The 13097-nt window shown below is 36.2% G+C and overlaps 1 protein-coding gene and 1 long non-coding RNA gene across 3 annotated transcripts in view; one reads left to right on the forward strand and one right to left on the reverse strand.

Moving 5' to 3' along the window:
• Window positions 1-5116: 5116 nt before the first annotated feature.
• On the reverse strand, window positions 5117-9825 carry LOC116421831. The gene is made up of 3 exons (XR_004232385.1): window positions 9764-9825; window positions 9500-9617; window positions 5117-5274 (listed from the first exon to the last, which is right to left on the reverse strand). It is a non-coding gene; the product is annotated as an uncharacterized LOC116421831 (long non-coding RNA).
• AQP9 (aquaporin 9) overlaps window positions 9574-13097 on the forward strand; it is a 57433-nt gene continuing 53909 nt past the window's right edge. Inside the window, exons 1-2 of one of the 2 annotated variants that reach the window (XM_012543909.3) lie at window positions 9574-9661; window positions 10002-10128. In XM_012543909.3, the coding sequence (XP_012399363.1) occupies window positions 10027-10128 (102 nt within the window). In that variant the 5' untranslated portion in view covers window positions 9574-9661; window positions 10002-10026. The other variant, XM_003755723.4, reaches the window with a different exon arrangement.

A 13097-nucleotide genomic window follows, 5' to 3' on the forward strand; every position in this document is an offset into this window, starting at 1 on the left:
AGAAATGTGTACATAATGATGGAAATCCTATAGACCTGAAAGATAAACAAGTTTTGTTGCTTGAGAACTCAGAAAGTATGCATTCAAATAGCAGTTCCAAGCGAAATAAGACTGCAAATGAAGGCTGGACACACGATTTTTCTGAAGTGGTAGCTGTGATGGGGAGAGCTACAAAGTTGGCTTAAATTTAGATAATCAAATAGAATTAAATCAGTAAGCTTGGATGCCTCCCAAAAGAGGTGAACAACAGGCTCATAGCAATGCAATTGCCACTTATATGAAAGTATCACACTACTGTCATCAATGTATATGCTACCATCATGATGAATCTTGATGAAGTTAAAGAAAAACTTTATGAAGAGCTGGAGACCTTCATCATCAATGTGTCCAAAGAGGACAAGTTTGTTATTCTGTATGACTCTGATGCCAGAGTGGGCACAAACTATCAGACATGGCAGAAAATCCTTAAGAGGAATGGTATTGGAAAGAGCAATAGCAATGATTATTTACTCCTGAGAACTCGTGTGTCTCATGACTTTCTCATCACCAGTGCTATCATCCATTTACCTAAGTGCAATAAAACTTTATGGATACATCCTTGGATTAAATAATGGCATTTAATAGACTATGTAATTTAAGGAAAAGAAAAAGGATTTGAGAGTGATGAAGGTGATATTGTTCAAAGTGCTGGACTGATCATAGACTTATCTTTTCCTAGCTAAACACTTTCATTAAACAAAAACAGTGACTCCCCAAGGCAATACAACTCCCAGAGAACTTAATGTTAACCTATTGGAGTGTTTTTCCAAGTGGGAACAGTTTGTTGCTAACTTAGAAGGAAAGCTGAGACATCATGGTTTATAGCAGTAGAGCAGAAAAGGAGTGGGAAGCTTTTAGAGATTTAGTGTAGATCACTGAATTTACTTCTCTAGGCCAGAACACTCACAAATATCAAAATTGGTCTGATAGAGAAATTCAGAAACTGCTAAGGAAAAAACAAGAATTCTATAAATCTTACTAGCAGGATAGTTCATCCATCTCTAAGAAAATACTAGTTTAACACCAATGAAAATAAAGTATGAGAAAAATTTAGAAGCAAAATTCTTGGCTTAGTAAGAAGGCAGATAAAATTTAGTTTTATGAAGAAGTAACATTCCAAACTATTTTTTGTGGGTCAAAGGCCTAGTCCATCTCAACTAGTCACTGCTCATGAAATCACATTGATTAGTGAAAAGGCCATGATCCTAGAGAGATGGGTTGAACATTTTCATAATGTTCTCCAGAGATCATCATCAATCCATGCTGAAGACACTGATCACATACCACAGGTTGGAGTCCATTCTTCCCTAGCCAAATCTCCAATTGAAAAAGAATTTTAATGCCATTAGGCTCCTCCCTTGTGGCAAAGCACCTGGTGCTGAATCTATTCCAGGTAGGACCTGGTACTGATTCTATTCCAGCTAAGGTTTACAAGGCAGGGGGTTCATATAAAAGCTAAATGAAATCTTCCAGGTTATATGCAAAAGGAAGTTATCCCTTAGGAATTCAAGGATCCATTGCTCTAAAGAAAAGGTATTGTCAGATACCTTCAATACAGATGAAAATGTCATCAGCTACCACACTGATGGTAAATTGTTTAACTTTAAAAGGCTACAGTAAGCCAAGACTAAGTGGAAGAAGAGTTGGTGACTGACTTTTTATTTGCAGATAATTGTATGCTCTTTGCAACTTCTGAGGCTGAGATGCAATGGATGGATTCTCTGCTTTTGTGCTAATTTTGACCTGACAACATTAAGAAAAAAGAGGTTCTCCACCAGCCAGCACTGTGCCATCTATATGTGGAATCATTGGTTACTGCAAATAGAGAAGCTTTGAATGCTGTGGACAAGTAAACTTACCTTGGCAGCATTCTCTCCAGCAATGTACATATAGATGATGAAGTTGATGCACAAATTATCAGAGAGCTAATTCATTGTTTGGGAGGCTTCAAAGTAATTTGTAGAAAAAAAAGAAATTTTAGACTTCCTGCTCTACTAAAGGTCTACAGAGTTGTTGTTCTGACCTCATTACTTATGCCTGTGAAAACTAATAGTCTAATAGCACTGTGACAGAAAATTTAAACATTTCCATTTAAAGTATCTTAGGAAGATTCTAAAGGTCACCTGTGAGATAAGGTCCAGTACACTGAGGTCTTTTCTTCAATTGAATGTCAAGCATTCAAATTCCACTGTAGAGAGTACAATTCTATTGGGCTGGTCACATAGTTCAAATGCCAAATGTATGTTTGCTTTAAGATTGTTTTAAAGGCAGATGCTGACGTGGAGGTCAGAAGAAGCAATGTAAGGATACTCTCAAGGTCTCTTTGAAGAATTATGGAATTGATTGTGAAACATGGGAAACATTGGCACAGGACCACCCAATGTGGTATGCCTGCGTCAAAGGTGGTGCTGTACCTTATGAGCAATGCAGAATTGCAATAGTTCCAGAGAAACATAAGATGTGCAAATTTAGAGGCATCTCCATTCCAAATGTTCATGTGGACTCTTTGTGCCTGACCTGTGGTATAATTCTTATTGGTCTGATCAGCCACACTTGGACACACTGTACCTTGACCCCAACAAAGAGACATCTTTTTGGTTCTCTTCAAGTATAAACCTAGTGATAGAGTGAAAATGGTACTTCTGGAAATTTTGCTTTGTATATATATTGTGTGCATGTTGTGTCCTCGATTATACTGTAATTACTTGAGCATACGAACTGTCTTTAGCCTCTTTTTGTATCCTCAGGTCTTAGCACAGTGCCTATTGAATAAGTAGTAGGTAATTAATAAATTTTGACTGATAGTTCAAAATGTGTAGGATAAATGAGAAAGGAATTAGATTAGAGGTAAGGTTATTTATTATGAGGTAATGTCAGTAAACTAAGTATAAACATGTGGGGTATGAGTAATGAGCACTTGTCCAGACTCTCAGTAATGGGAATAAAAAGAAAGGATAGTTTTGAGACCAACATAAAGGGAGATAATTTCTACTCTCAGGAGAACTTGTCGGGGGACAAGATGAATTTCTGGAGCTATACTGACAATAATATCAATTTTGGATGCACTCCAACTTCACTTTACCAATAGGAACCTGGGACCCATGAAAATTATGTCTAAAATCATAAAGGCAGCAGATAGTAGAGGCAATATTTGAACCTGGGTTCTCTTTCTTCATCACACTTCCTATAATGGCTTCTAGTGACAACTTTCTTCAAAACTAGGACTGCATAGTAGAAATTCTGGCAAGTGCTACCAAACAGAAAAGAGCTGGTGACAAGGGGAATCTGAGAAGCATTTGAAGCTGCTAAGTTCAGAGAGAACCATCACTGAAAGTCTGGCCAAGAGGACATGCGTTTTTGACCATGAAAAGTCAAGGTACCATCTATTAAGGATATAGAAGAGTTATGATTTGTATAAGTAAGAGTAAGCACATTGATTAAGTCAAAGATTATTACTATATCTAAAGACCTCCTGAAATGCCTGAGGCATGGTGAGAGTATGTTTCTGTAGCATTTAATAGCTAAGGATACATCCCAATTTAATAAGTATTTATGATGTGTCCAACATTGCATTGGTTTCTGTAGACATTAAAAAAACAATGTGACACTGTACTCTATGGTCAAGTCAGTATGGTGGAAAGAGTCCATGATTTATAATAAAAAGATCTGCATTTAAAATCTTGTACTGATGCTACTTCTTATGCTTTAGGTAATTCAATTCAACAAATATTTAAGTACTGGCAGTGGTCCAGGCACTGTGATAGGTGATGGAACATTTCCTTTCTTCTAGGAGTTCAATCTGTACTTGGGGAGAGGAGGGAATGCAAATATATAAATAAATTCAAGAGGAAGAAAGTACAAATAGAGGGATCAGGAAAGACTTCACAGAGGAAGGGGCTCCTAAGCAGTGCTTTGAAAGAATATAGAGAACTGAGCTGGTCTTCCATCTAGTCCTATATTTTTCCTATACATAATAAGATATCATTAGGTATCTGTTATTTGTAGGAATACAAAAACAAAAGTGGAATAGTCCCTGCCCTCCAGGAGCTTACAATCTACCTCCCCTTTCCCATTTCCATCATCACCACTGTAGTTCAAATCTTCACGCCAGGAATTCAACCACACTGGGGTACTTTTGTCTCTACTGCTCCAGTAGCTTATTAGTTAACCTGCCCATTTTCAATAGCTTTTCCTATTCATTCCATTCTACACACTACTGCCAAAACAATCTCCCTAAATCATAACCCTGGTCATGCCTTTCCCCTGTTCCAAAACTGGAATGTTCTATGTCCAAAGGGCTATCAAACTGTGTATATCCTTTGATCCAGTAGTGTTTCTACTGATTTTATATCCCAAGGAGATATTAAAGAAGGGAAAGGGATCCACATGTGCCAAAATGTTTGTGGCAGCCCTGTTTATAGTGGTCAGAAACTGGAAACTGAGTGAATCTGCACCAGGTGGAGAATAACTGAATAAATTGTGGTATGTGAATGTTATGGAATATTATTGTTTGGTAAAAAATGACCAGCAGGATGAATCCAGAGAGATTTGGAGAGACTGACATGAACTGATGCTGAGTGAAATGAGCAGGACCAGGGGATCATTGTACACAGCAACAAGAAGATTATGTGATGATCAATTAGGATGGACGTGGCTCTCTTCAACAATGAGGTGAATCAGGCCAATTCCAATGAATTCCAGTGAATTAGAGATGGAGAAAGTTATCTGCACCCACACAGGACTGTGGGGCTGAATGTGGATTACAATATAGTATTTTCACCAAAACTGGGATGTTGCCTTATTAATTACAGAATAAAGAACAAACTCACCATTCACAGATATCCAAGGTTTCCCATGAGTAAATGCCAAGTTACCTTTCTAGTCTTGCTTCCTTCTGTGCAATATATATTAGCTAACCTTTATACAAGACTTCCTAGGTCTGAATTCAGAGAACCAAAGATCATATCCTGGCTCTGCCACTTTGGGACCTTTTACCTCATAGGATCTCAGCTTCCTCATCTATAAAATAAGGTGGTTGGACTAGATGAACTTCTTTCTAGATCCACAATTTTCTGATCCTTTGATCCAACCAAACTGGATTATTTACTGTTTTCCAAAGAAACTGCTATCAGTACACTTGATAATAACAGTAACAATATAATCTGTTTAAGTACTTGCAGTGGTCCAGATGCTGTGATAGGTGATGGAACATTTCCTTTCTTCTAGAAGTTCAATCTGTACTTGGGGAGAGGAGAAAATGCAAATATATAAGTAAATTCAAGAGGGGGAAAGTGCAAATAGATGGATCAGGAAACAGTAACAATATAACAACAAATAATAATTAAAATAGCACTTACAATAGAACCTACTATGTGCTAGGCAGCACTACAATTATTATTTCATTTGATTCTCACAACAATCCTGAGAGGTTAAAGCACTATTTTTATTCACATTTTACAAATAAAGAAACTGAGACACAGCTAGCAAGTGTCTGAAGCTGTATTTAAATTTGAGTCGTCTGTCTCTAAGACCTACTCATTATGGCATCTAGCTGCCTCCAGCCATCCTATATTAATTTTGTATACATTATGTATATACTGTTTTATCTCTCTCAGACACTTTCTAACTGTGTGAACTAATCAAGTCTTTTGGAACCTATTTGCCTCAGTTTCTTCAACTATAAAATAGAGTTAATAACAGCACCTACCTGATAGTGTTGCAGTAAGATTCAAATGAAATAATTCTAAAATACCTATATAGTTGCTGATACATGGTAGATAGTTAATACATGCATTTGTTCCCTTTCATCTCTCTTCCCTTCCTTTTCTACCCCTCCATTAGAGTAAGTTCTTTGAGGAAAAGAACTGTTTCACTTCTGTCTTTGTATCCCCAGGATTTTTCAGTGGCTATAGTAGTAAGTATAGTAAGCATCTGATATGAGCAGGTGGTGGAGAGAGGGCAGGGATTAGAGTCAGGAGGACTCATCTTCCTGAGTTCATTTCTGGCCTCAGACATTTACTGGCTGTATGATCCTGGGCAAGGATTAACACTATCTATCTCAGTTTCTTCATTTGTAAAATGAGCCAGAGAAGGAAATGACAAATCACTCCAGTACCTCTGTCAAGGAAACCCCAAAATTGGGTCAAGAAGAATTGTAAACAATTGAACAACATCTAATGTTTCATTGATTGCTGTCTGACTACACTATTTTTCTCAAGGAACAAGCTTTATTTGATTTTGTAATTTTATTCTTTTATTTTCTTTCTCCCTCTATCCTATCCACACAAATGGAGTCAGGCGAAACATATTCTTTTGTTAGCCACATTGAGGGAGGCAAAGAAAGCAATAAAAATAAAGTGAAAAAAAAAAGTTCAGGGACAGCTAGGTGGTGCAGTGGATAGAGCAGCAGCCCTGAAGTCAGGAGGACCTGAGTTCAAATCTGGTCTCAAACACTTAACACTTCATGGCTGTGTGACTCTGGGCAAGTCACTAACCCCTCATTAAAAAAAAATAAAAAAGGTCATCAGTTCTCACATTGGAAGTGAATTCATTTTTTTCCAATCTTCAACCCTTTGAAATTGTCATGGTTCTTTATATTGATCAGAGTAACTAAGTCTCAGTTGATTATCTTTACAATGTTGTCACTGTATACAATATTCTCCCACTTGTGCTCATCTCACTGTGCATTAGCTCTTATGTCTTCCCAGGTTTTTCTGAAACCATCTCCTTCGTCATTTTTTAAATCATGGCAGTATTCCATCACAATCACAACTTGCTCAGCCATTCTACAATTAATGGGTATGCTTTGCCACCACAAAAAGAACTGCTATAAATATTTTTGTACATGTGGGTCCTTTTCCTTTTTATTAATTTCTTTGGGATACAGAACTCGTAGTGATATTGCTATGTTAAAGAGCATGAACAGCTTTTAATTCTTTTAATTTTCTTTTATTTATTCACTCATTCATTCCTTTAATTTCAGTCCTTTAGGCAAAGGAACACTCTTTACTTGAAATCTTGCCCATCCTCCAAGGTTATACTGAATACCAACATTTTCCACGAAACTTGCCCTGATTGCCAATAGCTGGAAGAAACTTTTCTATTTTTGCTCTTTTTTTAATACTTTCCTATTTCTGCAGAGTATTATAGACATTATGTGTGTATATATGTGTTTCTATATATACATATATATATATATACATATGTATATATATATATATGTCAAACTTCTTTCATTCTTCTGTGACCTTCTTTAGAAACTGTCAAGTGTTGTTGTTCAGTATTTTTTCAGTTATATCTGAATCTTCATGACCTTATTTCGGTTTTCTTAGCAAAGGTACTGGAGTGGTTTGCCACTTCCTCCTGCAGCTTATTTTACAGATGAGAAATTGAGGCAAACAGGGTTAAGTGACTTGCTCAGAACTGCATAGCTAGTTAGTATTTGAAGTCAGATTTGAACTCAGGAAAATAAATGTTCCTGACTTCAGGCCCAGCACTCTCCACTGCATATCTTGTTGCCTACTCTGTCAAACATGTAACTCACCTTCTCCATACCCTTAGCAACTCGTGCAGTGAATTTACATTTAGTAGGTCCCTTATGTATGTCAAATTAATGCATACATGCATAAAAACAGAAATACAAGGTTAGGAGTTGAAAGAGATTTAACTATTAACGTTCTCAGGGATGAGTTAGCAAGTAATTGGCCATGGAGGAAGGAATTATGTATATGTGGTTATCACCATCATCCCTTTCTTCTCATAAGCTTGTAGATTTTTGTGATTGGTTCAAAGTTTAGGTGAATCTGTTTAGGTATTTAGGATGTGAAAAACTAGAAGTGAGGGAGGAATCAAATATTTTTATACATCAACTATGTGCCAAGCACTGTGCTAAATATTTTTAAACTAATATTATATCATTTGATGCTCACAAACAATACTATGAGGTGGGTGTCACCATTAAACTCAATTTAAAGTCAAGGAAACAGGCAAACAGAGGTTAAGTGACTTGCCCAGACACATTCAGCTCATAAGTATCTGAGATCATATTTGAATTCAGTGAATTCCATGCTTAATGCACTATCTACTATGCCACCAACTGCCTGGAGAGGGAAATCAAAGAGTGATTTTTTTTTCCTTGATGACAGGAAAAAAAGAAATGTAAATATCCTATTACAATTTGGCTGACCTCTTGTCTCACACCTATGATGTAAAATAATAAAAAATAATTATAGCATTTAAGTTACAAACAGTTATGAGAGACAAGTAGTATGGACATTATTTTTTTCATCTCAAAAATGTGGAAACAAAAGCTCAAAAAAATTTGTCAATGATCACATCTCTAATTAATTTTTAAGGAAAGATGTGAATACAGGTCTTCTTGATTCCAAAACTAATATCCAAACTGTCTTACTAACTTATGATGTATAGAACAGACCGTAGGAAGTATTTGTTACACTAGATCATTGTTCTGAAGCCTTCCTTGTTAGCAGAGTAACAGTCCATTGTTTCCATGTACTATTCACTGATTTTCTTTCCTTTCTTAATAGGGCCTTCCAATTTACCTACCTCCTTGGAAGGATATTAATGATGACCTCCTGCAGTGTTAGGACAGGGCATGGAAAGGAGCCAGTACCTGCTGGGAGGGTTGAGAAGCCAAACACAATTTTGATAGTAGTTTTTGTGACTTTAGAAAGCCTTTGATACAGTTCAGGTTCTCAGATATGAGTGGATTCTATTTCTTCAATTCCATAGAAGTTGGGAAACAAAGACTTTGGTACCTGATATGACCAGGAGTGAATTCTAAAAAATAGTGTGCCAGTTAATTTCATTGTGTCCAACAAAGATAATTGGACCTTATTCTTAAGAAAGGGCTAACTTTTCTGAATTGTTACCAAGTGGACCACATTGGTCTTTTGTTTCCTTCCCTGTAATTTCTCATTTAAACATAATTCATTAGGCTCAGCAAGCAACCATCACTATAGAAATTTAGGCTGTAACAATCCAGTCCCTTCTTGTTGGACCCAAATGTTCCTTTATAAGTGGAAAGGATGGCAGAAAAACTTAATTTTTAACTAGGAAGTTCCCTCAAAAGAAAACTTAATTGATCTAAAAATTCCAAAAAATCTTAAGATATTGCCTATCTAATTTATCTTGGATAAGTAGCTCCCTCAAGTTCCAGTGATCTTACAGACTGAACATAGGTAAGGTAAATCCTTTTGTTGTTGATGTTTAATTTCATTTCTTTCCTCTTTCAGTTTTTCCATTGATAAACTAGATTAGAAGATCCTGGCCAATCTCAGTCAAGTTCATTAAAATGACTGAATTAATGCTGGAAGAAGGGGGAAAAAAAGGACCAGAACCTTGTAGATGTACCGATCCATATGTTTTTATAGTGTAGGTTTGCTTTGGACATATATATATTTTGGATTTTACAATTCCAAACCACACCCCAGCTACTTACTTCAAAACAGAAAAAAATTAGAAGGCAGTAATTGTGTAACATGTAAATCTCCTCTGGACTCAAGCCCGTAGGTTGTGGTTTGGCAAGACATCCAGCATAACATCTCTTTTCTCATCTCCTGGAAAAAAAAAAGGACATCAAAAAATTACCTTGAAAATAAAGGTAATGATTAATCCATCGGGCTCAAAAGAATCAACTTTGAGAACTGAAATTCCAAATTACGAATATAAACAAACAGCTGAAAATAGGTGATGAAAACCTCACCAGATGAAGTATTAAGTCACATTGAGTCACTGAGTCCATGTTTGTACAGTCAGAGAATTCTGTCGACTATCTCCATGAATCTGTAAGCAGATGTCAAAATCTCCAGGTTCCATGTGTCAGTGAAGTCATAAAAGTCCAGCTGCTGCAAGGATCCATTCCAACCTTAACTGCGAACTATTGCCTGAACTTAAGAGTATTTCTCCTACTCTTACTCACAAGTGCTATCTACTCTTTCTAGGATTTGTGGCTACAAGAATCAGGAAATGGACAGAAAGTTGGGAAAAACCTTCAAAGAGAAATTAATCCTGAAGAATGTCTTGGTCAAAGAAATGATTGCAGAATTCTTGGGAACATTCATGTTGATTGTAAGTGTAATCTGATTTCCCTTTATTTTCTAAATACTTCAAAAATACTTCTGATCTGTATGTTTCTTTTTTTCCCTCTCCTTTGGCTAAAACATAGCCATAATGCAAGATTCTCTTTCATATTGCTATAAGAAAACATTAGATCACAGGTATTCAATTACTATTTATTAATCTATGCTTTCAGTGTAAAGTACTGTATCATATCAACAAAGCCTGATAGGAATGTTTTAGTGCCTTGTTAGTTAATAATGATATTAACAATAATCATTTCTAAATTACTTTAATATTTGCCCAGGGCTTTAAATATGTTATTTCATTTGATCTTCATATGAATGATTTACCTAGGATGATCTTGACTGCTTTTGTAGTAAAAAGAGCAATTACCTGAAATGGTTACAGATAATCAATAAACAAGGATAGTTGCAATATCCTGTCATAGTTAAGCAATGCTTTGGCAGTGATTTGACAGATCGGTACCTGAGTAATGGAGGATACAGTGCATCAAATAGAACAGGACACTAGATGTTGAATTAAACTATTTCCTTTCAATTGCCAAAGTTCTTTTTTTTCTTTTTTTAGACTTGGACTCTCCTTTTTCCAAGAATTATGAATTCAATGGCTATCTGTGTCTTCTAGCCATAACTGAGAGCAATTTCTAAGTATCCTTAGGTTACTTTGGATAATTTCTTAACCTTAAGGAGCTTGAGTGAATATTGGAAGAATGTTTTGAAAATCTATCACCTAAGTCTCTTCCCTTTGGGTTTCCTTCTTCACTACTCCTACATAATCCCATATTCTCCAGATTTTTGGTAAAACCAGTCCATTCATAATCAGAGCAAGATAATACTGAGCATTCAATTATTATTTTCAACAACAAACTGGGCATGCATTTCTAATTTAAAACTTTGATGACATTTAAAGAAAAAAAATAACCTGGTTGCAGGATTTTTGACCACAAGCACAAACAACCCGTAGTTTTTATTCAAAAAGTATATAGGGAGATTTTAAACTCCTTTCAAGCTTTGAAAGAGCATTCTGTGAAATCTATACTTTTTCCTTTAATATCAAGTCCATTTTATTCTATTTCAATTCCACTGAGTATCTACTGTGTGCAGCATTCTGGATAGTTTTTTTAAGCTACTATGTTACCCCATTCTCTCTCCACAAAATACTTTGTAGAAATGAAGGGTCTATTGGGTAAGCCAGAATTACCACTGGGTAACTTTCAAATGTGTAGTCAGAATGTTCAATGTAGTAATTAGTTTCACTGATTCCCACCCCCCTTTCTCTTCTTTTTAAACCATATTCTTTGTTATATTTGATAGCCATCTTGGAAGAGGGAAAGGAAAGGGTACAGGAGCATATTTAGCCTATGTAAAAATGAAAGATAACAATAAATTTATTTTAAAAAGCTAATATGTCAGATAAACCAATTGTGAAAATGATGAACTGGGGAAAGATATATTGAACAAGGTAAAAACATCATAGATTTAGAAGTGGAAGGAATCTTTAGAGATTATTTTGTCCAACACTCTCGTTGTACAAAGTAGGCCTACAAATGGAAAGTGACTTTTCTAAGGTGGGAAGACTTTTGGAGCTCCTTATATTCTCCAAAATACTTCTTTTTATTCTTTTTGCTAAAAATGACCCAAACATGGAACTTTAGTGTTCATCTCCTAGGTTGTATTCTCCTTTGTAGCTATGAAAATTTATTCTCTCTAAACTTGAAAGAGGAAATGTGGGGGGATCATTGGTAGGAATCACTGTCACCAACTTCCCAGATTCTTGGTACCAGACATTTCCTTTAAAAATAAATTGATGTGTTTTAATATGGGATGGTTGTGCTGTCTTTGGGAGAGCAGAACACAAAACTGCATTTTGAGAAGCTAGTTCCAGGAAGAGGGGAAACTGAAGGGCAGAAAATTAAAACAAAGTGGTTTAAGAGTATGGGGTATTCTGCAGAAAAGGGGAAAGGGAAGTTGATTTGGAGAGCAGGAAGACAAACCCTCTCAATTTCTCAATAGGAACTTGTTTCACAAGCCTGACTCCTTTTGGGTTGAAAGCTACTATAAATATAATTTACTCCGCAAAGATAATCATTGCAGTTAGGAGCACATAGCCTACACTATAATAGGTGCTCAATGCATGACAGGCCTTTTGCTTATTTACTTCACAGCACTAATGGCAATAAGTAAAATGTGTCTACAAGATTAAAGGCAAAATGATAGAAGCTGAGTGAGTCAGTTGATCTCAAAGCCAGCAACAGTTGGGTTCAAATATTGCCTAATTTCTCAATGCTTCCAGGCAACCAAAACTATTAAGTTTTAAGAACATGTGGATTGAACGTTAATTGAGCAAATTTCCCTTCTGGAGGTTCCCATCTTCAGGAAACCACTGTTCTAATTCCTATTTTTATCATGCATTAGTATGATAAATTTCTGTTCTGTTTGGATAAATACCAAAACTATTTAATGTTGATGATGATGAGCACCACAAATATGCTATTTATAATTCTGTGTTGATAAGCATCTCTGTATTGATAGTTAAGGTGGATAGGGAAATGCCCTGGAAGGTATATGATGATAACTAGTAATTTTGTAATACTAGCCTAAAAGACTGATACTCAGATTAATAAATGGAGACTGCAAAGCATATCTTCCACCTAGCTTCAGATATTCATTCACACTCTGGGTATTCACTGGAACAGGACTTCAACAAGATGGGTACCATCTAAGGCCTTATCAGCCATTGACACACTATGGGGGAGACCGTAGGGATAGCTTTTTAACCAGGACAAGTTGTTCTTTGAGAGATAGGCCCTGGGGTGACAGGACAGAAATGGGCTTAAGTGGGAGGCCCACAAAAGAAGAGAAAAGACACCTGCACTGGAAAGTGGGAGCTTGCCTCAGACAAATTGTACTCATAATAATTTTGCCTAGGGCTGGCTAGCCCTCCATTGAAACAATCAT

The sequence above is a fragment of the Sarcophilus harrisii genome, chromosome 2 (genome assembly GCF_902635505.1).
Source record: "Sarcophilus harrisii chromosome 2, mSarHar1.11, whole genome shotgun sequence".
Classification (NCBI taxonomy): Eukaryota; Metazoa; Chordata; class Mammalia; order Dasyuromorphia; family Dasyuridae; genus Sarcophilus; species Sarcophilus harrisii.